Here is a 24,408-nt window from a genome sequence, read left to right as displayed (position 1 = left end):
TTTGTCCCCGGCAGCCAATCAGGACCCCGAGCGCTCCAGCCTGTGGGAGGGGCCTCGGGTCCGTCCCCGCGGAGGGCGGGCGCGCTGCCCTGACTGACGTCCGTCTGGACCTACGGGAGGGGAGGTTCGCGGCGATTGCCAGGGCCGCCCTCCAATGGGGAGGAGCGGGCTGTCAGCCGCCGCTGGGGACGGACGGGCCGCGGGTGGGGCCTCACCGCTTGTTGTCGTCCGGTGCCTGAGGAGAGGGTCGGCCGCTCGCTCGCTCGCCCGTCCGCCCCGGGGGACGCCCAGGTCTCGCTCAGCCGCTCGCTCCGTCCCGAGCAGTCGGGGACATGTCGAGGTGGGCGGAGGCCCGGTGGGCCGGCGCCAGGCGGCGGACGGCGGCCGAGGCACACGCGCCCTCCTCGAGCTTTCCCCGGAGACGCCTTCCTTTACAAACGCCCCGAGCTTGAAGGAGCTGTCACGGCGAGGAGGCCCCGCCGGGACCGAGAGCAGGAAACGCCGGTAAGCCCGCTTCCACCGCCGCCCCCCTCATCCCCTCGGAGAACCCCCGCGGACTACAGCTCCCAGCGTGCACCGCGGTCGGCGCGCAGCGCCCCAGCGCGCCCGGGCCGCGCGGGGCATGCTGGGAGCTGTAGTCCGCCGGAGGCGGCCCTCAGCCCGCCGCGCGGGGCACGCCGGGACGGCGCCGCCGTTCCCCGCCCGCCGGGGCCTGTCACCTTCAGGGCCGGGCCGGGGGCCGCGGGCCGGGCCTGCCCGGGGGAGCCGCCTCCTGCCCGCTGTCCGGAAGGGCAGACGGTCCCCGCGAAGGGGCTGTGCTGGCTGCGAGCGCTCCGGCGCCTCGGGGCCGCTCTCCGGAGCGGCCGGGCAGCGGCTGGGCCCGTCCCCGTTTTCCCGTTCGCGGTGTCTGCGCCAGCTCCCCTTGGATCCCGCTCCTCCTCCTCCCCCCCGTCTCCAGGGCCCCCCTTTGCGCCAACGCGCCTGCCTCCCTGTCCTGTCAGGTAACGCCGGGGGTGTCGGGGCCCATCCCGCCCTGGGCCGGACCCCACCGGTGATGGAAGGGGGTGGTCGCCTTCGTCATGAAGAGGACATAGCTAATATTCATAGCCTGACTTCCCTTACCCTAAATTACCCGTTTTGCTTTTTCCTTTTCCAAGGTTGAGCACTTCAGGTCACCTATTGCCTCACCTAGGCTCTGCTGCCGGCTTTTACATGGGGTGGCTTTCCGTGGGTCCTGCTGCGTTGTCTCCGCTGGCACCGAGACACACCGTGACCCCCACGACACCCAAAAGCCTTTCGATTAAGCTGTTTTAAATTTAAAATTCGCCCTCTGCAACTTTTGGGATGTTCTCGGTCTGCCCCCTCAGCCGTGTCTGCTAAATCAGCCGGGGAGAGGAAGGAGACCGAGCTGTGGTTTCAGGACCAGGCGTCGCCTGCCTGGTGTTGAGCGGTGTAGGTGCCGTAGCCGGCAAACCTCTCAGCCCGCTGTCTCTGCCTTTGCCCCTCCCCAGGTGCCGAGGGACCGCTCCTTCCTGCTCCACGCAGCACTGGCAGCTGCTGGTGCTGCGTGGAGCAGGAAGGAGCCGTCTCTCAGTGCCGGTGGGTGTTGCCGCACCAAAGTGCGGTTTAACACTTTTTGACCGCAGCTTGGGTTAACGGTGCTTTTATTCCGCCACTCGAGGTAGCAGCTCCGCCTGTGCTGGGGTGAGAAAAATCCATATCCTGTAAAATTCCCCGCTGTGGGGGAAGCGATCCTTGGAAGCAGGCTAAGCTTTTGCTCGCCGAGGGCTCACGTTAGCCCTTCCCATCTCATCGTTGCCAGATCTTCTGCTCTGGTCCAAAGCGGGCTGGCACATCGTCCCAGCTTCCCCGCCAAAGTGATTCTTCGGTGGGAAACCGTCACTGGCTCTGGATCTTGCGGTGTCCGCGTCCTTTCTCTGGCGTCAGCAGCTTTATAGAGCATGAGGAGCCGAGCTGGCTGCCTTTGTGCAGCTCCTGCTTTCCAGGAGCTCTCCCTGCAGAGCAAGGGGTTGGGCGCCGGGGTGGGTTTCGGCGTCCGAGAGACCAGTCGGCTCACGGTTTCAGAGCAGTGTCTTTGCTCAAGCAGCACAACTGCTCCGGCTTGCTGTTTTATTCCAAACGCTCGAGTTTTGCACCACTAAAGAGCTGTTGGGGAGCGCTGCCGGCCAGTCTCTGTGCCAGGGGAGGGAGACGTGCTTGCGGCATGAGGATGCTCTGGCAAATGTTCCACTTTCTGCCCCTGTACCTTGTGGATTGGCATTTGATTTCCCCAATTTTCCCTTTTCTGTCTTCCCAAGGCTGTTCCTGAGCTCGTTCCTCTCTCCTCCTCTCACTCGCAGCAGAGAGAAGAGGTCGGGCAGGTGCAGGGGCTGCTGCAGAAAGACCTGGTTTTCCCCGACGTGGAAGCCTGGCCTAGACCGGGGGGCTGACAGGCCAAATATTGGCGCTTTAACGAGCTGAAAGGAACCAAAGACCTGCACGAAAGCATGTCAGGGTGGTGGGAACTTGCTGTTTGTCAGCTCCTGGGGAATTGCTTTCCCACTTGGAGGGCTATCGATCCCTACGATAGCCAATATTTAATGCTGGATGAGGGTTGTGGAGCCGTTTTCTGTTCTCTGGGGTGTGGGAAGAGCTGCTTGCTGCTTTCCCGGTCACAGGATGGGGCGGGGGGGGGTTGCCAGCACCGGTTAGCTCGAGCTGTTCTGTTCAGCGGCTTGGGGTTGTGGTAAATGCTGAAGATGCCTCGTAGAGACGGTGTTTACTTTAGCGTTACTTTGACTTGCACATCATCGGGTTTAGTCACGATGGGTAACGTCACAGTGAGAGTATCCCTGGCCCTGCCATGGTGTCGGTGCTGCGGTCATGCCTGCAGTCCTGAAACCGAAGGGCCGGGAGTCGTTCCTTCTCCGACCCCGTCGTGGTGCCCAGGACAGGGGTGGGACATATTTTCCCTGGGAGGCCTGGAAGGGGCCGCCACTTCCCGAGAGCCCTGGCACCGCTTCCCAAAAGCCCTGGCACCGCTTCCCTGCCTGTTTACAGCTTCTCCTGTTACAGTCCCGGAGAGGCCCCGAGCTGGGGAGGGAGCTTGGGCTCGGGTGCCCGGGGGAGGCCGCCTTCCTCCTTCGCGTCCAGCAATCTGCCCATCCCCGTCCCTCCAGGGTGGCACTGCCCCGCGTGGAAATAGTCGCTGAAGGCTGCAATCCTCCCCGCTGCTGGGAGGAACGTTAACCAGTTAATGAGTTAACCAGTCCCGGCATCAGTCCTGCTCTTGGCCAAGGGCCCTGACAGACCATGGAGGAGCAGCTCCCCGAGGGACGGCCGCAGCCGCCCGAGACCACCCTGGAGCTTGGCTAGGGCATCCGTGTTGCCCCCAGCCCGCAGCAGAGGGGGTGCCGCACGCTCTTCCCCAGCTTTGAGTGAGAGCAGTCAGGCCAAAAAAGGCCATCGACCTTCAAAAGTGAGGAGGGGAGCTTGGGAACTCCCTGGCAGAGCACGGTGCCGAAGCGCTGGCAAAGCCAGTGGAGGTGATGCGGGCACAACTCCCGGCACATGGTGAGTGCCAGGAGTGCCGCGGGTGAGCTCGCTCGTAATCACGCAGCCGAAGTCAGGCAGCGGTGCGTAGGATGGGATCAGAGGGGAGGCGCAGGTGCTGATCTGGGGCTGTCATTGTTCTTTTTCCCCCTGCCCAAAGGAGGTGTTGGCTTCCCGACTTCCCCACTGCCCTGCCTCTGCACTGACTTCTGGGCATAGAATCGTTTAGGTTGGAGAAGACCCTAAAGATCATCGAGTCCAAGGTCCTGACAGGGCTGCCCAAACTGCAGCCCTGCCATGCGACCTTGGGCTTCTCCTTCCCCGGCTGCAAGGATCTCTTTCTTTGCAGGATACGCACACTTTGCAGCAGCTGTTGCACAGGGAATCGCTCCGGAAGCCGAGACAATGAAGCTGTTGGAGAACTCAAGTTTTGAAGCAATAAACTCCCAGCTGACAGTGGAGACGGGAGATGCTCACATCATCGGCAGGTGAGTGCTGGCAGCTGCCTGCTCTCTGTCGGGGAAGCAGGGCTGCTTTCGCTCGCTTTTTCGAAAACAGCATCAGAAGGTGTCAAAGTCCGGCAGCGTCAGCAGTCTGTCCCTGATCCTGCTGGAGCAGAGGGGAGATCGCTGCTGAGTCATAAAATCACAGGTTTGGGCCAGAAGGGACCTTTAAAGGCCATCTAGTCTGACCCCCTGCCAGGAGCAGGGACATCTCCAACCGGACCAGGCTGCTCAGAGCCCCGTCCAACCTGACCTGGGGTGTTCCCAGGGATGGGGCACCCACCACCTCTCTGGGCAACCTGGGCCAGTGCCTCACCACCCTCAGCATAAAACATTTCTCCCTTATATGTAGCCTCAATCTCCCCCCTTTCAGTTTAAACCCATCGCCCCTTGTCCTGTCACTGCAGGCCCTGGTGAAAAGTCTGTCCCCGTCTTTCTTCTAAGCCCCCTTTCAGTACCGAAAGGCCGCAGTAAGGTCTCCCCGGAGCCGTCTCTTCTCCAGGCTGAACAACCCCAACTCCCTCAGCCCTTCTCCGCAGCAGAGCTGTTCCAGCCCTCCCACCATTCTCGTGTCCCTCCTCCGGCCCCGCTCCGTCTCTGCCTTGCGCTGGGGACCCCAGAGCTGGACGCAGTGCTCCGGGGGGTCTCGCCAGAGCAGAGCAGAGGGGCAGAACCCCCTCCCTCGACCTGCTGGCCACGCTGCTCTGGATGCGGCCCAGGAGACGCTTGGCGTTGTGGGCTGCGAGCGCACGTTGCCGGCTCGTGTCCAGTTTTTCATCCGCAATTGTTCTTGTGTTGGAGCTGGGCAATGGCACCTACCAGTCGCTCGGAAAATCTTTTCAGGTACCTCTGACAGGGTCCTTTGGCCACTCTGCATGCATCGACGCTCAGCAGCTCAGGAGCCGGCAGCCATCTCGGCTCAGGGCAGCAGTGAGAGCCCCTTCTCCTGGGCCGGCTGCGAGGGAGTTGGTCCTTTGCCGGCTGTGGACCTATTTTTGGTCTTGACTGAAGGGATCCTTTTCAGGCTTACTGCTGGCATTGGTTTCGCTTGCTGTGCTGAGACAGGACACCACAGCAGCGAGGCGTGCTTTGTGCCTCTCTTTTCTGAGCTTCCCGTGCTAGCAGCGAGGTAGGCTGCACAAGGGGAGCTTGTTGGGACAGCTCTGATGTCCCTGGAAGAGCAGTTCAGCTCGGCCAGCCTCTTCTGCGCCTCCTTGGGGTAAACATCTATATCTCCACGCATACATACATACATACGTGGAAGTAAATGGGTTTGTGGCAGCCCTGTTGCTTTGCGCAGAGCTAAGACCAGATGGCATGGGGAAGGTCGCTCCTGGGGACTGGAGATCCTTTGGCCGTGCTGCTGCCTCGTCCAAGTCCCTACCGCTGCCCCGGCGGCGCTGGGCCAGGACCTTCGCCGTGCTGCTGGCCGGGTCCCACCGCTGCTGTCCCGGCGGCTGGGCTGGCCTCATGCCTGGTGCTGTGTGTCTCCCCAGGATCGAGAGCTACTCATGCAAGATGGCTGGCGATGACAAGCACATGTTCAAGCAGTTCTGCCAGGAGGGCCAGCCGCACGTCCTGGAGGCCCTGTCGCCTCCTCAGACCACGGGGATCAGCCCCAGCAGGTACCACGGGCTGGGGGTAGTTGTCTGCTCTGCTCCACACCACAGGCAGCGGTGTGTCTGCAGGTGGAGGGTGAGGATTCATGAAGGGAATGACCCTTCGTCAGTGGCTGGCCTCATTTCTGTGGCCCTGGGCTGGCTTGTTCATAGAATGATCGAATCATTGAGGTTGGAAAAGACCCTTAAGATCACAGAGCCCAACCATTAACCCAACACTGCCAAGTCCACCGCTAAACCATGTCCCCAAGCGCCACCTCTACACGTCTGTTAAATACCTCCCGGGATGGTAACTCCATCACTTCCCTGGGCAGCCTGTTCCAATGTCTGACAACCCTTTCAGTGAAGAGGTTTTCCTAATATCCAGCCTAAACCTCCCCTGGCACAACTTGAGGCCGTTTCCTCTCGTTCTATCACTTGTTACCTGGGAAAGGAAACCGACCCCCACCTCGCTACACCCTCCTTTCAGGCAGTTGCAGAGAGTGGTAAGGTCTCCCCTCAGCCTCCTCTTCTCCAGACGGAACAACCCCAGCTCCCTCAGCCGCTCCTCATAAGTTCTCTAGACCCTTCTCCTTGTGCTCCAGATCCCTCACCAACTTCGTTGCCCTTCTCTGGACACGCTCCAGCACCTCAATGTCCTTCTTGTAGTGAGGGGCCCAAAACTGAACCCAGTATTCGAGGTGCGGCCTCACCAGCGCCGAGTACGGGGGGACAGTCCCTTCCCTGCTCCTGCTGGCCACACCATTTCTGATACAGGCCAGGATGCTGTTGGCCTTCTTGGCCACCTGGGCACACTGCCGGCTCATACTCAGTGTTGGCCCAGGCTGTGCCAGTGACACTGCTAACCCTGCTGTTCTGCCTCTCAGGCTCAGTAAAAGTCAGAGCGGCGATGAGGAGGGACCCCTGAGCGACAAGTGCAGCCGCAAGACCCTCTTCTACCTGATAGCAACGCTCAACGAGTCCTTCCGCCCAGACTACGACTTCAGCGCTGCCAAGAGCCACGAGTTCAGCCGAGAGCCAAGCCTCAACTGGGTACATGAGCAAAGCGCCCCGAGGCAGGGCAGGTCCTGCACCCCTGCTTGGGAGGCCTGCTGCGCTGCTTGCTTCTGTCCCGCAAAAGAAGGCAGCGTGCGGCTGGTGGGGGAGTGTCCGGTTCTCCGGGGAGCCCCACAGCACTTCTGTGATGCCGGTAACCGCTCCCAGGGCATGCCTTGCTCCCTCCTCTGGCAGTGTCAGCCCTAGGATGAGGCAGTCCTCATCCTTCCCAGGAAGAGGTTTGTGGGGTGTCTTTTCCAACAGCCGTCCTGGGGTGTTTTCCCTCAGCAGCAGCAGCCTTGCTCTTCGCTATTCCTTGGGAACGGCCTCTCGCGAGCGGGGTTTTCCATGCCAGCCTTGGTTAGGCCGCTCTTTCCCTGGGCAGGTATTTGGGGGAAGGAAGGGTGAGGAAAGCGTTGGTGGCTTGAGTCCTTCCTGTGGATGACTTCCCACTCTGCTGCCCGGTGCTTTCATCCCTGTGCCCGTAGTGCTGGTGGCCGCACGCTGCTTTACCTCGCACCGGACAGAGGGGTGGCTCTGCACGGCCTCCCAGGTTCTGCTCTGAGTGTGGTGTCCCTCCTGGCAGGTGCCAGAGCCTCTCTCTGTCTGTCTGTCTGTCTCCTGGCTGTTGAGGTCCAGCAAGGCAGCAGATGGAGCAGGAAGCGTCCTCTCTGACTGGGGAAATTTGCCTTGTTGGCAGAGAGGCTCCGAGGAAGCCACCATGCTCTTCGCTGGGAGAGACTTGGGCTGTGTGTGCCCTGCAGATCCCCTGATGGGTTTTCCCTCTCCAGCCCTGTTGCTTCCCTGCTGCCTGCCTCCTTGCTGCCACCTCAGGGCCCTGAACTAGCACAGCAGTGCCCGGCCATCTTGCTTCTCCCCCTCCACGGTCGTTGTCAGGCTCCAGTGTCGCCCCTCGATGGAGGAGGGATGGGGAGGATGAGCCCCGTGGAGCGTGGGAGGGAGGTGATGGGGAGGAGGGCAGGCAGCGTCCCCCTGCTTCTCTTACGGTCCCTGCTCGGTCTTTCTAGGTGGTGAACGCTGTCAACTGCAGCCTCTTCTCTGCCGTTCGGGAAGATTTCAACGCCCTGAAGCCACACCTGTGGGATGCTGTCGACGAGGAGATCTGTCTTTCAGAGTGTGACATCTACAGGTAACAGGGCAAGCGCTCGCCCCTGGGCCTGGATCCTGGCCCCTTTTGTGCACGCTGTGGCCTGTAGAGAAACAGGGTTATTTTTCAACAAAAAGTTACGTTTTGGCGTGCCCGCCTGCTTGTGTGTGAGGACTTCCCGCTGGAGCGAGGCAAGGTGTCTCCTCACCGGAGCTGGCTGGCTCCCAGCTCCCTGCCCGTGGAGGGGGAACCGCTGCTTCCGTCTTCTCCCACTCAGAACTTCCACGCCCTGGAAATCTGCGCCCCAGGCAGCAGTGGCGCTGGCTGGGCTGGGTCTCGCCCTCCTTCCAAAGCCAGCCCGGGGGCACGGCGTGGTTCCTGCCTCCCACGCAGGCTGGCCGACTAGTCCGACTAGCCCTGCGCTGCCTGGCTCTGAGGACACTGACTCACTCCTGCCTGCTCTCGGCCCGCCAAGGCGGCTCCGAGCTCACCCAGTCTCCCCCTTTCCTTTCTCCGATGTGCAACTGGGGCGAGAACGGGGTTGGCACTAGGAGCAGAGTCCGGTGCGGTGTTTTTTATGCCTCCACTTGCTGTTGCAGCTACAACCCCGACCTGGATTCGGACCCCTTTGGAGAAGACGGCAGCCTCTGGTCCTTCAACTACTTCTTTTACAACAAGAGGCTGAAGAGGATTGTCTTTTTTACCTGTCGTTCCATCAGGTCAGGCCACATGACACCTCTGAAGTCACCCTAAAAAAGAGTTGCCTTGCCTGTTTTCAAGCCGCGTCCCTGCAGGGGAGGAACCTTTGGCCCCCGCTGGCCCCAGAGCTGGGCGCGGTAGAGAAGTGCTCGGGACCTGCCCTCCCAGCGCTGCCCCGGCACCATTGCCTGCACACGGGTTGGCCAGGGAGAGTGGAGCTCAACCAGAGCCCGGTTCCCTCCGTCCTCCCAAGACACACGTCACCAAAGGACAAGCTGAAGGGAGCCGTGGGGAAGGGGTGGCCCTTCACCTGGCACCAGGCTGCTGCTCACGGGCACAGAGGGGCGCATATGGGGGCCGGTAACCCCTTGGGGGCCACTGCCCCTGGCCAGCCCCTCCTTCCCATGGGCTCGGTTTGGATGCAGAGGAGACTCTCGGCAGGGACCTAAGCCCGCTGGAGAGAGGAGCGGGATCTCCCCTGCGGATGCACCGTTGTGGAGGAGCGCCAGCTGGGCGCTTACATTGTGCTGCCCTTTTTCCTCCAGCGGGTACGCATACACGCGCTCGGAAGCTGGCAATGAGCTGGACATGGATCTTGGTGAAGGGGACGCGGAGGAGAACAGGGATGCCGGTGACACCGAGAGCGGCAGCATCGAGGAGGACAGGTGTGTGAGCTTGGCACTCCGGCTTGGCCCGGTGTGCCGGCCGCAGGCTCCCGCTCCGAGGGGAGCGGGGATTCAGCTCCCGTAGGTACGGGGGGCCGAGAGCCCCAGCCTGCTGGGCCTTGAAGCTTCTGCTCCACTGCCTCGGGAGCGTGGCTCAGAGCTCGGCGGGGCCGAGCTGCTCTTGCACAGAGCAGCGATGCTCCCCCCGCTCCTGCTCTGCCTCCTCCTGCCTCAGCATGGCTGCAGAACAGTAATGCCCATGCGCTTGGTTGCAGGTTGCAAGTTATTTGCATGTGAGTTTCCAGAACCGCTCCGAGGTGCCTGGCAGCCCTGCCGAACCGCCCCTCTGCCTGCGTCCCGCGGATGAGGCTGCCCGGAGCTCCCCAACTGCCCCTGCCCGGCAGCTGTGGCGTCGCCCTGCCCGACGCATACACTGGAGTCCCCTGCGCGTCTTGGAGCACGACGGACTGAAAGCAGCTGCGGCCTCCTGGCCGAAGACACGTCCCCTCGCTCTGGTGCTGCCGGCCAACTTCCCCTTTCCCCTCACCCGTGGCCGCTGCGGCGTGGGCCAGGGTTCGCCGGACAGCTGTGTGGGAGCTCCGAGAAGCTTTGCTGCACTTTATCGCTGATGTCGTTGGCTGCACTGATCTGCAAACTCCTCGTGGCGCTGAAGCCAGGCTGGATCTCCCTCGAGCACTTTTCTGTACTGGTTGTGACCTGGTGAACGCCGTCCGTCCACAGCACCAGCAGCAGCAGAGGGACGCCTCTGCCCGGCCTCCTCTGGAAGCAGCGTTGTTGAACTCCCCACGAACTGTCCTCAGCTCCTTCCCCGGAGAAGAGTCCGTTTGTTTCAAAGAGGTTTGCTTTGCTCTTGCCCTCCCACAGTGGTTTTCTCTGGTGTTCTGGTTCTGTTAGTTGTTTTTTTTATCTTTGCTGGGTGGTACCAGCATCCTGCACTGGTCCTGTGCAGAGGGGTCCCGCGCTGGACCGGGCGCCTCAGCCCGCACCTCCCACCGTTTTCTTTGGGTTGTTATTTTGGTTTTTTAAACCACAGCTGAATTTGGCAGTCTGGAGGCCGGAGCACGGCGTGGCAGTGGCTGCAGTGCTGGGGCCCAGCTCAGCCCTCGACGGGGGTTGCGGCCTCTGGTTTTGTGTTGGGGGTGAGCTCAGCCCACGGCGGGAGCGGGGTGTTGCCGCTCCCGCCTGTGTTTTGGTTCAACCGCGTTTCCCCCTTTCTCTCCATCCCCTGCTGCCCAGGCACCGAGAGTTTTGGGGGCCAAGCTTCCCCCCTCCGTATTTCGGCAGGTGCCGGGTCAGGGCAGGGAGAGCTCAGCTGAGCACGCACAAACGAGGGGCAGCAGCTGCTGCAGCATCTGGGCTGCCTGAAAAGGCCTCCTGCCCCCCCAGAGGAGCCCATGTGGGGCAGAACCGTGGCCACAGGTCCTCGCCCCACCCAGGGCTGCCTGCGTGGCCCCTGCCCCTCCGTCTGGGGGTGTGTTGGGGGGGGTGTCCCTCTTCGGTCCCGCTGGGAGCTGAGCGGCTTTGGGAAGAGGCTGGCTGGGGAGGTGGAGTGGATGCCCCAAGGCTGGAGACTCCCGTCACTGGGGGGCTTCCCCGGGGGGCTTCCCCATGTCCCTGGCCTGAGCTTGGCAGGAGGCCCCAGGGGATGTTGCAGACCAGGCTCCAGCCTCCGGCCGGGCAAGGCAGGGCCTCGGGGTGCGGAGGGAAGGCAGACAGACAGACAGCCCCACTCCTTCCCCCAGTGCTGAGCATGCAGAGGTGGGTGCCGGCAACAGCGTGGTGTTACCGACAGCGGCTCTCCCCAGCTCCTCTCCCTCGCCGTAACTCCTCAGAAACTTGTTTTTAAGTTGGAGTTTGTTTCCTCATCACTCTTCAGGATGGACTTGAGCCCTGACCCCCGCTGCACCCCAGGGAGGGGTTTGCCTTCAGCTCCCATCGCACTACCCCTGTTTTGGCACCCTCGCACCTCCCTCTGCACCCGCCGGGGCTCCCCAGGCCCCGGTGGCATGGAGCAGGATTTGGCCCGGTCCCCTCTCTGCTGTCGTTTGCCCCCCTACTAGCGTGCTGCTGTGGCTGCCTGCCCCCTTTGAGCCCTGTCAGGGAACTCGGACTTCACAGCATAGCAATGTATCGTTACACCAATAAAGTTTTTCTGTCATTCGCTACCCCTTTCTCTGGGGACCCCGCGCGGGGGGAGCCCCTCCCGCAGCCACAGGGGGTGGCACTGGGGCTGCGGGACGCACCGGGGGGTCTCACGGGGGGGGTCTCGGTCCTGACGGGACCCGGGCTCCTGCCGCCACCACAGCTTCTGGCCCTGTGGGTGCTTCTGCTGGGCGCTGGCTGGGCGCCGCCTGCTCGCCGTCCTGCATTTAATGAACGGACTCCGTGTTCCTTCATTAACAAAATTATTAAATACCACTGTGGGACCGACAGCATCGTGCTGGTTCCCAAACGCCGTTAGGAAGGCACCGACGAACGAAGACCGCAGCGATGGCAGCGGAAATGGTATTTTCCCTCCCCGGGGAGCGCGCCCAGCCCACACTGCCTGTCCTTCCGAGCCCAGAAGGAGTGGCCAGGAGCCCACCGGGCTCCACCGGGACCGAGGAGGCGGCTTTTCTCCCAGGAGAGCAATGGCGCAGCTCTGCCCACCCGTTCCTGGCACAGAAACCCTGCGGCTGAACCAGGGCAGGCTCTGCCGTGCCAGGGCTCGTGCCGCGGGCTCTGTGCGGTGCAGAACACCATCAGCCCCGGCTGCGGGACCCCCCCCACCCTCCCAGTGCGGCCCCTGCGGCGGAGCGCTTCCCTGGAGCGCATCCTGGGAAGGGCCACGGGCTGGAGGAGCTCAGCACGCCTCTGAGCCATTGCCTTTACTTCTTAGAAACACCTAATTGTAGGTGTTTTAGAAACACTGTTTAGAAACGCCTCATTTCTTACAGCGTTCCTTCAGAGGTTCATTCCCACTCCATCCCCTCCCAAGCGGCAGCAGCGAGGTCCTCCAGCCGTTTGGTCTCATCTTCGCTTCCAGTTACTGCTTTATCCTCTCTTTAATCAGATTTAAGGGGGTTTCGGCTCTTCACTTGGATATTTTGTAGGTTTTGGCCGAGCTGCTTTCATTTCAAAGGAGATCTCTAAGCCAGAGTTCATGGTGATGTTCCCGGCTGGCATTGTCTCCAGAAATCCCGGCTCTGGCGAAGACTGCGGTGCACGCCACGCTGCAGCACACTGGGAACGCCACGATCGGAGCAGCTGGCCGGAGACAGGCTCATGCTACCAGTTGTCAGATACCTCGAACCTCAAACGTCACTTTTTTGGTATTAAACAACTTCTGGCAAGTTTTCTGCTCCCAACTGCCATGTATTTCTACGGGATCGAGCCCCCGGGGAGGAACCGAGGCGACCATCGCTGTGGGGTGTGAGGCTTGTCCCGTGCGCTCGCCCTGTGCGGAGAGGAAGACTGGTGTTTAAGCTCTCATTAAAGTGAGACACTAATGAGCTGCGCTGCAGTCCAGGCAGCAGGAAGACACATTGGTGGCTGCTGCGTTGCTCAGGCTGCGGTTTAGGGAGCGTGGGAGCTTCGCAGCGTGGCGATGACCTGCCATACAGTACAAATTTTATGGGAGATGAAAGGACGCAGCTCCCAGGGTCATTTGGAAGAGCTGAGGTGACCTTTGGAGCACGGCTTCCCCAAGGGATGTTTGGTGCAGCCTCCTGGCACAAACCCTTCCCGACGAACTCCAGTGGTCCACGTGTCGGAGCAGCAGAGCCAGGCAGAAGCAGAGCAGAGGTTTGGCTTTGGAAGATCGTAGCTAACGCAGCGCAGCCGCTCTAATGAGCACAGGGAGCTCCAGGACGCCCCGAAGCCTGGGGACAGCCCTGAGCAGGGCCGTGCGAGCTGCCCGGGGCAGCCGAGGCAGCTCCGTCCATGACGGGGCTCTCTGCGAGTGCCGGTTGTGTGTGCAGCCATCATTCTCCATCGTTTGCCCCAGGGACAACGTTCCTTTGCTGCTGGAAACTCGCCTGCGCCAGCTTCTTCACTGGCACGCGGGCACGGCATGGGCGAGACGGGCTGGCTGGGGCTGGCGGCTCCTCTTCTCCCAGCCCGAAACAGGGCGAATTTCAGTTTAGCAGAGCTCAAGCGTGCCTCTAGCCAGCTCAAGACCAAGCTCAAGACCGAGAGGGATGGATCCGGAGGCAGCGGGTGGGAGCAGCCCAGGCTTCGGTGAGCCCAGCACAAAGGGACCGGCGGGTGGCTGGCGCCTTCCAAACCCACCTCCCCACTACCCACAACAGGGGATTTTTCCCGGAGTTAGACACGTTGCCGAATTACTTCATTTTGAGACCCCGCGGTTAGCGAGTCCCTGAGGAGCAGGGGCTTCCACCACAAGGCCGGGGCTGGTGACCAACGATCCAGCCTGATTTCTGTGTCCTGTTTCCCCTCTGATGTGAGCGGCCGTCAAGGCGACCCGGTAAACCCACCACAGGGATGGGCGTCCCCTTGGCCAGGGGCCCCGGGGCACGGCCGGCGAGCCGGGCTCTGGGGCTCTCAGCAGTCCCTGGGCAGGGGCTGCGGCTCTGCCCGTCCCCCCGAGGGGTGTGGGAGGGAGAACAGGAGTCTCCGGCGATCGACGGCTCCTCTGGACAAGGGCGGGAGCCGGGATCAGGGCAGGACCTCGCTGCTGGGTTGCTGGTTGCACAGGTTGGGTGGGCTTCTCCTGGGGGGCTTCAGGGTGGTGGGCCTCTCCTGGGGGGGCTGGTGGGATTCTGGGGGGCTTGAGGGCGGTGGGCTTCTCCGGGGGGGTTGGTGGGTAGTGGGCTTCTCCTGGGGGGCTTGAGGATGGTGGGCTTCTCCTGCGGGGCTTGTGGGCTTCTCCTGGGGTCTGGTGGGCGGTGGGCTTCTCCTGGGGGGCTGGTGGGCAGTGGGTTTCTCCTGGGGGGCTTGGGGATGGTGGGCTTCTCCTGTGGGGCTTGTGGGCTTCTCCGGGGGTCTGGTGGGCGGTGGGCTTCTTCTGGGGGGCTGGTGGGTAGTGGGCTTCTCCTGGGGGGCTTGGGGATGGTGGGCTTCTCCTGCGGGGCTTGTGGGCTTCTCCTGGGGTCTGGTGGGCGGTGGGCTTCTTCTGGGGGTCTGGTGGGCAGTGGGTTTCTCCTGGGGGGGCTTGGGGATGGTGGGCTTCTCCTGGGGGGGGTCTGTGCAGCGTGGGCTGTTCACAGGCGCATGCTCAGCTCTCCCTCCAGAGATGCGCAGCAGTTCATGCGCTGACCGTGTCTTGCTGCTGGCGCGGCACGGCTCGGCAGCAGCGGGTGGTGGGCTTTGCACCAGGTTGCTGGAGCCGCCGCAGGGTGCCCCAGGCCGGGCGCGTGCCTCCGCTCTCTGCCCACCGTGGCCTCACGGGCGCTCGCCGGTGGGGTGCCAAGACCCCCAGCGCCGATGCGCACACCCTGCCTGTCCTGCAGGCAGCCGGGTGGTCCGGAGGATGGACCCCGGCGTATCTCATCCCGAGCACCGGCAGCTGAGCTCGCTGGCCCCAGGCCTCTCCAGCTGCAGGTTTTTGGTGTCCCGGGAGCCCCGACGTATCTTTAAGGCTGTCGGAGCTGGCCTGCGGAGCTGTGCTCCCTCCCGGAGCGCTATCCAGGTGTGAGGCTCACATGGGAGAAGGTCGGAGCCACGCTCCGCGGTGCCCACAGCAGCGCCGGGGCCTGCCCCTGCTCGGGTGGGTTTCGTGGGAGGGCGCGAGAGCGGCCTCTTGGCCACGTCTCGGTGGGTTGAAGGAGAATCCCGTGGGAAAGCCAGTGGGGGCTGGCAGGAGGAAGTAACGCTTCTCCCTCTGCGTCGCTGGGACAAAGGGAGATGCTTAATCGCAGCCGTGTAATTGCAATTAGCTGTCATGCATGCTCCGGGGCGATGGGGATGGTTTGTGCTCTTCAAGGGTGGAAAACCAAAGTCTTCATCGGAGGGAGAAGGAGCTGGAATCGGGTCGGGACACTCGGGTCTGAGCGTTGAGCCCACTCAGGTGGGCGGTGAGTGCCGGCACGCAACTGCTGCCATGAGCGCGTGGGTAGAGCGCCGGCGCCCGAGAGCAGCCGCCACGCTTGGCGTGACCTGGGGGTCCCCGAGCTGAAGCTGCACCAAGACCCTGGGGTGGGGACGTTCGGTGTTCGCCCGGGGCGGGAGGAGCAGCCCGATTCGGGGGGGTTTGTTCAAGAGTATCCCGGTTTGGAGAGAGCGGAGGATACCGCGAGGCTGTTGCGGTGGCAGAGGTGGCAAACGTGGCTCCGGGAAAGGTACCGGGGATGCTCCGGGAGGGCTCCGGGGGTGCTCCTGGCGAGCAGCTGAGGGCACTCCCGCACTTCTTCGCCAGAGCCTTGTCGAGCGGAGAAACAGAAACCCATCTGGGAAGCGCCATCCCCGGGACCGGACCAGGACCGTACCGGGACCTCCCCGGGATTGCACCGGTGTCAGCACCGGGACCGCACTGGAGTCAGCACTGGCATCACACGGGGATCACACCAGGACGGCACCGGGATCACACCGGGGTCAGCACCGGGACGGCACCGGGATCACACCGGGGTCAGCACCGGAACGGCACTGGGGTCACACCGGGGTCAGCACCGGAACGGCACTGGGGTCACACCGGGGTCAGCACCGGGTCCTTCCCCACCGCTGTCCCACGGGACACCCGAATCCCCCCCACCGCTCTCCCACGGGACACCCGAGTCCCCCCTACCGCCCTCCCACGGGACACCCGAATCCCCCCCACCGCCCTCCCACGGGACACCCGAGTCCCCCCCACCGCCCTCCCACGGGACACCCTAATCCCCCCCACCGCTCTCCCACGGGACACCCGAGTCCCCCCCACCGCCCTCCCACGGGACACCCGAGTCCCTCCCCACCCGCACTAGGACCCCGCGGCGCCGCAGGGCCAGGGGGCGGGGCCGTGTGGCGCCGGAAGGACCTCCATTCCCAGAAGGCCTTTCTCCGCCACGCCCCCCCATCTTGGCGGCTGCTCTGTAGCAGATTGGCGCAGCCGCGGCGCGGCCCCGCCCGCGCGGCGCTCATTGGCTCCCGGGCCCGCCCATCAACACGAGGCGTCCTCCCGGTTGCCAGGAGACGCCCGCCATGTTGGAGGCGCCCGCCATGATGGCGGCGGCGGCGGCGGCGGAGGAGGCGGCGGTGGAGGCCGCGCTGGCGGAGCTGGCGGCGCTGCTGGCCCCGGCGGCGGGCGAGGCGGCGCGGGCGGGCGCGGCGGAGGCGGCGCTGGCGCTGTCGGGGAGCGCGGCGGGGCGGCGGCTGCTGGCGGGGCGGCCCGCCGCCCTGGAGGCCCTGCTGGAGCTGGCGGCGGGGCCCTGCCCGCCGGCGGCCCGCCGCGCCCTGGGCTGCCTGGTGAACGTCTCGGCCGAGCCGGCGGCCCGCGGGCCGCTGCTGGCCGCGCTGCCCGCGCTGCTGGGGCTGCTGCCGAGCGGGCCCGCCTGCGGGCTGCTGGCCAACCTCAGCCGGGAGCGCGGCGCGGCGCGGCGGGTGCTGCGCGGCCTGCGGGAGCGCGGCCCCGGGCTGGCGCCGCTCCTCCAGGCGCTCGGCGAGCCCCGGCCGCCGCCTCAGCTCGGCCCGCTCCTCTGCAACCTCAGCCAGCTGCCCGAGGGCCGCCGCGGGCTCCTCGATCGCTCCCGGTACGGCTCCGCGCCGGGGCAGTGTCCGGGGCTGGGGGGGGGTGTCTCTGTACCGGCGTGACCGTCCCTCTCCCGCAGGTGCTCGGTGCAGCGGCTGCTGCCCTTCACGCAGTACAAGGACTCCGCCGTCCATCGCCGGGGCGTCGTGGGGGCCCTCAGGAACTGCTGCTTCGAGTACGGTGAGAGCCCCGGGCCGAGCTGCGGAGCCCTGCCCCAGCCCGCGGCACCGGGCCCTGCCGGGGCGTGCTGCCCTCGCCCTGGGCTGCGAGCCGGCTGTCCCGCTCCGCCAGCCCGCCGGGAGCTGGGGGAGCTGGCTCTGGCCGCGGTGGAGTTCACTTTCTTCGTAGCAGCCGGCATGGTGCTGTGCTTTAGACCGGTGACCAAACCAGGGCCGGCAATGCCAGCCGGGGTCTAGCCGGCACAGGCGATGCCGGCCGGGGTCTGTCCGGCGCTGAGCAGTGCTCACGCAGCGTCAAGGCCGTCTCCGTTTCTCACCAGCGAGTAGGCTTGGGGTGGGCAGGGGATTGGGGGGGGGACGCAGCCGGGACAGCTGACCCCCACGGACCAGAGGGACGTCCCACACCTTACAGCGTCCCGGTCAGCTCTAAAACGGGGAGGGGGCTGAAGCAGCCGTTGTGTGGGGACAGGGCGAGCATCGGTCTGTGCTGAGTGATCGGTGCCTTTGCATCGTGTGGGGGTTTTTTTTACGTTTTTTTCCCCCTTTGCTTATTGAACTCCCTTTATCTTGACCCACGAGCTTTTCTCGCTTTTGCCCTTCCGATTCTCTCCCTGGTTCCACTGGTGGGGGGGAGTGGGTGAGTGAGCGGCTGGGTGGGGGCTGAGCTGTGTTTTCCGCCCTGGCTGTGGCGGCTCCTCTGACCCCAGGCTGTGTCCCCAGAGGATCACGAGTGGCTGCTGAGTGAGGAGGTCGACATTCTGCCCTTCCTCCTCCTGCCTCTAGCAGGCCCCGAGGAATTTCCTGAGGATGAGATGGAAAGTAAGTGGGTGTCAGAGCGGGAGATGGGTGCCTGGGGGCTGCTGGCCGTGTGCCTCCCCCTGCGGCTGCCTCTCCCCCAGGGCTGCCCGCGGACCTGCAGTACCTGCCCCAGGACAAGCAGCGAGAGGAAGAACCTGACATCCGGAAGATGCTGCTGGAAGCCATCATGCTGGTGAGTCCCTCTGGTGCGAGTCGCGGCGGGGCGGAGGGCGAGAGCCCAGGCGGGGGGTTCCTGGGAGTAGAAGGGCGTTCAGGGCTGCCCCAGAACGCACTGTCTGCCGGGAGATCCGCATGGAAGAGTGATGGCGTCCGGGCTGGACGAGCGGGCAGTGATGTGGATTGAAAACTGGACGGGCCCAGAGGGTGGTGATGAGCGGCTCAAAGTCTAGTCGGTGGCCAGTGACCAGCGGTGAGCCCCAGGGGCTGATACGGTGTCCAGTCCTGTTCAACATCTTCGTTAATCACCTGGATGATGGGGTGGAGCGTACCCTCGGCACGTCCTGGGCTGCACGAGGAGGAGTGTCACAGTGGGACGAGGGAGAGGATCCTTCCCCTCTGCTCAGCACTGGTGAGGCCACCCCTGGGGCGCTGGGTCCGGCGCTGGGCTCCCCAGTACAAGAGAGACACGGACACAGTGGGGAGAGTCCAGCGAAGGGCCACCAAGGTGGTGAAGGGACTGGAACGTCGCTGCTGTGAGGAAAGGCTGCGGGAGCTGGGACTGCTCAGCCTGGAGAAGCGAAGGCTCCGGGGAATCTTGTCAACGTCTACAAGTACCTGCAGGGAGGGAGTAACGGGGAGCCAGGGGCGCCCAGTGCCAGGACCAGAGGCCACCGGCACAAACTGGAGGTGCCATCAGAACATCAGGAAACACTTTTTCACCGTGAGGGTGACCGAGGCCTGGCACAGGCTGCCCAGGGAGGTGGTGGAGTCTCCAACCTTGGAGATACTTGGAATCCCTCTGGATGTGGGCAACCGGCTCTGGGTGTCCCTGCTCGAGGAGCAGGGGACCTCCAGAAGACCCTTCCCACCCCAACCAAACGGTGATTCTGTGGGTGAGAAAGGCCAGCGAGCTCCCTGCTCGCCGTGAGCAGGCTCTCCAGCCCCCCTCACACGTTGGAGGGCCCCCTCCTGGGGTCAGAGCGGCTCTGTGACAGCCCCTCGCACCGTGGGGGCATCTCATCCCGCCCGGAGTGGCGGCGGCAGCCCAGCAGAGAGGCTGGCCGAGGCCTGCCCCGCGGCGTCCCTTGCCGGCTGCCGTCGCCGCTCTCCCGGCCGCACCGGATTCCCTGCCCACGCTGCTGCTTCGTCTCCTTCGCAGCTCACCGCCACCAAGGCCGGCCGGCGCGTCGTGAGGGAGAAGGGGACGTACCTGATCCTGCGGGAGCTGCACCGCTGGGAGCGGGAGCCCGACGTGCTGGCTGCCTGCGAGAAGCTCATTCAGGTGGGGAGGAGGGTCCCGGGGGGATGGCAGCCGGGTCCTGGGGTGCAGAGCTGCTCCGAGGGCTCTCTGCTCCCCGCTGGGTCGTGGGGCCCCTTGCAGCGAGCGAGGGAGCGGAGGGTGGGGGGCCCCTCCCTGAGCCTTCCTCCCCTTCCTGGGAAAAGGTGCTGATCGGGGACGAGCCCGGCCCGGGGATGGAGAACCTGCTGGAGGTGAAGGTCCCCGAGGAGGTGGAGCAGCAGCTGCGGCGCCTGGATCGGGAGGAGGAGGAGCGGTGGCAGCGGGAGCAAGAGGAGCGGCGAGAGGCGCGGGGTGCCACGCCGTGCCCCGAGGAGCCCTCGTGGTGAGGGGCTGCCGTGCTCGGCCTCTCCCAGGCACCCCGGTTGCCCGCAGGCTGCAGCTCCCGGGGGACGATCAACCCATGGGGTTGGCAGCCTGGCCCCCTTCCTCCCCGCTGCTTGTGAGGCGAATTTGGGGTCCTGCGGGGCGGGGTTCCCCCTCGCCTCACCCGCCTCTGCCGCTCCCGCTGTGGGATGAGGCTGAAATGCGGCCGGGGAGATTCGGGAAGGGGCTGCTGCTCCCCGCCCGACGCCGTGGGGCTGCCCCATGGCTGGCCCCCTGCCATGTGCCTTGCAAAATAAAAGGTTTCCAGCCCAAAGCCGCTCCGTGGCCCCCAGGAGAGGGTCGGGGTGAGCGGGGGGGTGCGGGAGGGAGTGTGGGTCACCCCTGCGTGGGGGTCCCCATGGGGCTCGGGGCTGGGTGGGGGTCCCTGTGGGGCCCAGGGACAGGTGGGGGTCCCCACGGCGCTCGGGGCCGGGTCAGGGTGGGGGTCCCCATCGGTCTCCGCAGTGGGGCGGTGCGTGGGGCGGCCCCACGGCCCCGCGCGCCCGCGGACACGCTGCCCCACGGGGCCGAGCGGGAGCGGTGCCGTTCAGCCCCGCCAGGGGGTGCCGGTGGCGCGGTACCGCGCCACCGGCACCCCCTGGCGGGGCTGAACGGCACCGCTCCCGCCCGCGCGCATGCGCGCCGGCCGCCGCCCAACAGCGCGGTGGGCACCCGCGGGGCGGGGCATTTAGGAGGAGGGGGCGTGGCCGACCGGAAGAAGGGGGCGTGGCAAGGGGCGTGGCGGGCGCACCCGGAAGCCGCGCCGGGGGCCGAGCGGGGTCCCGGTCCGGCGGCGCCCGCGGTGAGTGCGGCCGGGGGGAGCGGGGAGGGGGCCCGGGGCAGGACCGGGTAAGGGGGACCCGCGCGGCGCGGGGAGCCGGTGCTTCCCGCTCCCCAGCCGGCGGGGAGCTGCCAGCCCTCCCCGGGGGTCTCCGGGGCCCAGGGGCCCAGCCCCGCCAGGCCCCTCCCGTGGCACCGGGGAGCGGTAGGTGCCCCGGCCCGGTGCCCCGGCCCGGTGCCCCCTCTTCCCGCCCTTGGCGAGCTGCCTGTGCCCCCCTTCCCACTCCTGGGGGAAATAACCGCAGTGGGGGGCTCCCCATGGGGACCCACCGCTGGGGGTGAAGCTCCAGCGCCCGTTGCCGGAGCCCCCACCGCTGGGACACCGGGAGGGTCGTACCCCCCCGGGCCGCGGGATTCCCTCCCCGGCTGCGGTTCTTCCCCAGGGAAACCAGGGCAGCGCCTGCCTCCCCTCCACCTCCTCCGCGACCTGGCCCCGTAGGGGAGGCAAGCGTGGTTGTAGAAGGCCGCGGTGCCCTGGCAAGGCCGACGTCTCCGCCGGCGGCAGCGAGGCGGCACGGCCGGGGAACGGGCCCTTCGGGGCCGGCTGTCTGCCCCGGCCGGGGTGGAGAAGGCTTTGTAGGCAGTGCTGGGCTTGGGGCAGCGGGGGAAGTCTTGAATATCGGCCCTCAAATCTTATTTCACTGAGAACTTGCGTTTCTCTGGCCTGGCGGTGGTTAGTTAAAGGAGTTGAGCACGACTCTACCCCAAGGGGAGGGCTCCCGGCCTTTCCAGGCGCTCCCTCGCTCTCCTTCGTGGTTTTTGGGACAAATATTTAGAGCGTGGCCTCAGCTCCTGCAGCGCGCGGGGGCTCGCTAACAGGGCACCCGCCTCGGGCTCGTCTGCCGGCGCCGTCTCACCGAATCTAGGGGCCGTGGTTACGAATCCCTGGCAATAACACGAGGGGAAACGGTGTCGGATGGTTCAGCTTTCTCAGTCTGTTCTGCTGAGGTAAAATGTCCTCCCGTTTGCAGGTCACGAAGGAAGGCGCAGAGGGGAGCGGAACCCGGGATGTGCTCCCTCCAGCTCCGACCTCTATAGGGACGGTCCTGGGGACCGATGGAAGCGCAGTGCCTGCTGCCTGCCGGCCTCTGGGAAGCAGAGCTCGGGCAGGTGATCATCTGCCTGCAAGGAACTGGTGTTTCTCCTTCCCTACGGCTGCTGTAGAGCATCTCCTCCGCCTCGCCAGGCCCAGCGTCGGCTTTCTGACCCGGATCAGAACTGCAAACGGTCTTCTCCGTGAAGGTAAAGGCAGCGTGTAAAAATAGGTTCCCCAGGGATCCCCGGGTTTGACACAGAGGAAGCTGTCAACTGCCTTCTGCTGGTGGGGAAGCTGAAAACACGGAGCATGATGGAGTCACGGATAAAACGTGAGTACAGGAGCGCAGTGGGAGCAGGCGAGGGGCTTCAGGGCACCAGCCCTGCCGCGGGAGTCTCCTTCCCTGCGGCCGCAGCCCCCCTTCGCCTCGGGCTGCTCGTTCTGCCCAGCTCCGGCGCAGCGCCGCTTCCGTGGGGACGGAGCCGGGTGGGAAGTCTCTCTTGCTAATAAGGCTAAACTGCCTTGCCAGTGCCCTGGGGGGAGCTCAACTCGGTCTCGGCTGTCTGTCTGCGGTGGAGCAAACAGCGAAGCTGCCGGACCCGGGCTGCCGTAGCTCTCTGCAGCATCTGGAGAGACGTACTGGTCAGGGATGGGAGGAGGGAGCGGTTCTCCGTGCGCAGTAATTCCCTGCCCTAGAAATTAATCTCGGGCCTTGTCTCTGTTGCAAATTGCATAAGCTTAAATAGTCTCTAAATGTTTCAACTGGTGTAAACCCTTGTGCATTTCCTAAATTAATCCCAGCCAGCTTTGAAATTAATCTCTCTTGTGTTTTTTTTGTGGTGTTTTTTTTTAAGGCAATAAAGAATTTTCTGGTTTAATTAAGCCACGGGGAAGGGGTGGATTGGGGTGGGAGCAGGGATTACCTTCACCAGCAGCACCGGGTCACGTTGGCTTTAACGTGACAGCATGGCAAACGTCTCCACAACCCCCTGCCGTGGAAAATGAAAACCCCCAAAGGCATCTTTTGGCCGTGGGCTGGGTGGGAGCCACGGGGTGGGACGGTGGGGCTGCTCAGGCAGACGCGAGGGCAGGCAGACGCGAGGGCAGGCAGCTCCTCCTGGCCTGGAAGCGCTGGTGCAGCAGGAGGGGAAGGGACAAGGGACGCTGTCACCCTCCTTGTGTCACCCTCGGTGGTGGCCACCGACGCTTTTGAGGCAGCACGGCGTCCGCTCGGGGCCGGGCGTCCCGGCGGGTCTTCGTGCCCCCGCGTGAAGGCACGTCCTCGGACGAGGGGCTGCGGCGTTGTGGAGGCCGCGCGCAGTCGCTGGCCCCGCGACGCTCTACAGGCTCTTTGCAGAGCGCTTGCAGGCGGCCCGCTCTGAAACCAATTAACCTTATTACAACAGAGGCCCTAATGAGAAATACACTGCTCCACAATAACAATTACCCTCTTGGAGCGGAGTCGCTGCCTGATGGATGTGAGGGAGCAGCTCTGGTCCGCAGGTGCCTGGCTCGCCGCTGGCAGGACCTCGGTGGGCTCCATCCCTCTGCCCGCTGCCGGGTCGGCCGTTGGGGCAGTGTTTTTAATAGCGGCCCCATAACCACGGGCAGCGGAGGGTGCTGTGCTTGGGGACAGCGCATTGCTGTCGGTGTCCCAGTGCCAGGACAAGGGCCGCCGTCACCTGCGCTCCTGAGGCTGTTCCCACGTGGCAGCTGGTTAGCATGGCCAGAGGGATGGGAACACCAGGGAAGACTTTGCCAGGTATTAGCTCCTCACTTATGGCATCTGCTCACCCTCGTAGAGCCTCGTCTGGTGGTGGGATGCAGCAGCATGACCACGAGGGCCACGGGGCTCCTCCAGCCCCTGACCCTCAAGGACGTGCCCTTGGTAGGTCCCATGTCACGTCAGCCCTGTGCAGGTTCCCCAGGCACCCCGGACGGCGCCGGTGCCCAGCTGTACAGTGGATCCCGTCCCCCGGTGCTGCTGCCCAGCCCTGGTCTAAAATCTCCAGTGTAATAAATCCCTCCTTCTCCCCGCTCCAGCGAGAAACCTTAGAGCCAAGTTCACCTTGGCTCCGAGGCTGATGCGGTGCTGAGCGGTATCTGTAGGGTCTGCAGTAAAAAAAGCCCAGCTTGGGGGACGAGGATGAATGAGCCCTTGGGGGACAGGGAAGGGCCACGTGCGGGGTGCCCTCACGTTAACGGTGAGCTGTCTTGGGTGCTGAGCTGAGAAGGAACGGTTTTGGTAGGTGCTCGTTGAGTGGGAAACAAAAGGGCCGGTGAAGCTTAATTTAGCTGCGCATGTGGCTCACGGAAGGACGGATGGAAATGCGCAGAGGCTCTTCTGTTGCTGCTCTTGTTAGTCCAGGAGATGTTCAGGGAACAGAAAAATCTTTGCAACTTGCCTGTCTTGCTCAGGGCTTGCTACGACATTGATGGATGCCACAACAGATAAGGATCCGCTAGTCCAGGAGCAGATCTACAATGCTTTGTGCTACCTGGGGGAGTCTGAGCCCGAGGAGATCCTCAACTCCTGTGACGAGTACCTCCGGCAGCATGACAAGGTAGGGGTCTGCTCTGCTCCGTCCCGGGAACGGCAGCAGGATTAGAAATATTTCCTGGTGGCTTGGGGATATTGGCTCTGTCGGCAAGCGAGGGAGATACCTGGGAGGATCTGGGCTAAGAGAGCGGCAGACCTGCTGGCTGAGAAGTCTGGTCCAAGGCGCTGGAGTTGCGCAGGTGAAGAAACGGCGATAACGTGCTGTCGTGGATGAGAAACGGAGTAAAACTGGTTGAGTTGTCAGCGTTATCCAAGTCACTGCCTTTTCCCGTGCAGGCTGTGCGGTGGAA

At 64.3% G+C, this 24,408-nt stretch overlaps 3 protein-coding genes across 6 annotated transcripts in view; all 3 read left to right on the top strand.

The window, feature by feature from the left end:
- The first annotated feature begins 313 nt into the window (after nt 1-313).
- Nucleotides 314-11,360, top strand: MAF1 (MAF1 homolog, negative regulator of RNA polymerase III). 2 transcript variants are annotated; one of them, XM_059815249.1, is made up of 8 exons: nt 314-504; nt 3,902-4,040; nt 5,552-5,680; nt 6,541-6,706; nt 7,738-7,859; nt 8,417-8,536; nt 9,062-9,181; nt 9,457-11,360. In XM_059815249.1, exons 2-8 carry the CDS (start codon nt 3,958-3,960, stop codon nt 9,476-9,478), a joined length of 762 nt encoding a protein of 253 aa, XP_059671232.1. In that variant the 5' UTR covers nt 314-504; nt 3,902-3,957; the 3' UTR covers nt 9,479-11,360. The 2 variants fall into 2 exon arrangements, with proteins under 2 accessions (XP_059671232.1, XP_059671233.1); XM_059815250.1 differs by lacking the exon at nt 314-504 and adding an exon at nt 928-1,001.
- A 4,955-nt stretch (nt 11,361-16,315) lies between these two features.
- Nucleotides 16,316-19,795, top strand: HGH1 (HGH1 homolog). The gene is made up of 6 exons (XM_059836244.1): nt 16,316-16,863; nt 16,942-17,042; nt 17,762-17,860; nt 17,941-18,032; nt 19,179-19,301; nt 19,463-19,795. Exons 1-6 carry the CDS (start codon nt 16,316-16,318, stop codon nt 19,643-19,645), a joined length of 1,146 nt encoding a protein of 381 aa, XP_059692227.1. The 3' UTR covers nt 19,646-19,795.
- A 2,072-nt stretch (nt 19,796-21,867) lies between these two features.
- The window catches only part of MROH1 (maestro heat like repeat family member 1), a 53,788-nt gene continuing 51,247 nt past the window's right edge, over nt 21,868-24,408 (top strand). For all 3 annotated transcript variants that reach the window (XM_059836202.1, XM_059836204.1, XM_059836203.1), the window contains exons 1-2: nt 21,868-21,889; nt 23,977-24,122. In XM_059836202.1, the coding sequence (XP_059692185.1) occupies nt 21,868-21,889; nt 23,977-24,122 (168 nt within the window). The remainder of the gene's footprint in view (nt 21,890-23,976; nt 24,123-24,408) is intronic.

Source organism: Gavia stellata, chromosome 3, assembly GCF_030936135.1.
Source record: "Gavia stellata isolate bGavSte3 chromosome 3, bGavSte3.hap2, whole genome shotgun sequence".
Lineage (NCBI taxonomy): Eukaryota > Metazoa > Chordata > Aves > Gaviiformes > Gaviidae > Gavia > Gavia stellata.
The sequence above is the reverse complement of the archived record's forward strand: the minus strand, read 5'-3'. Positions and strand labels throughout refer to the sequence as shown.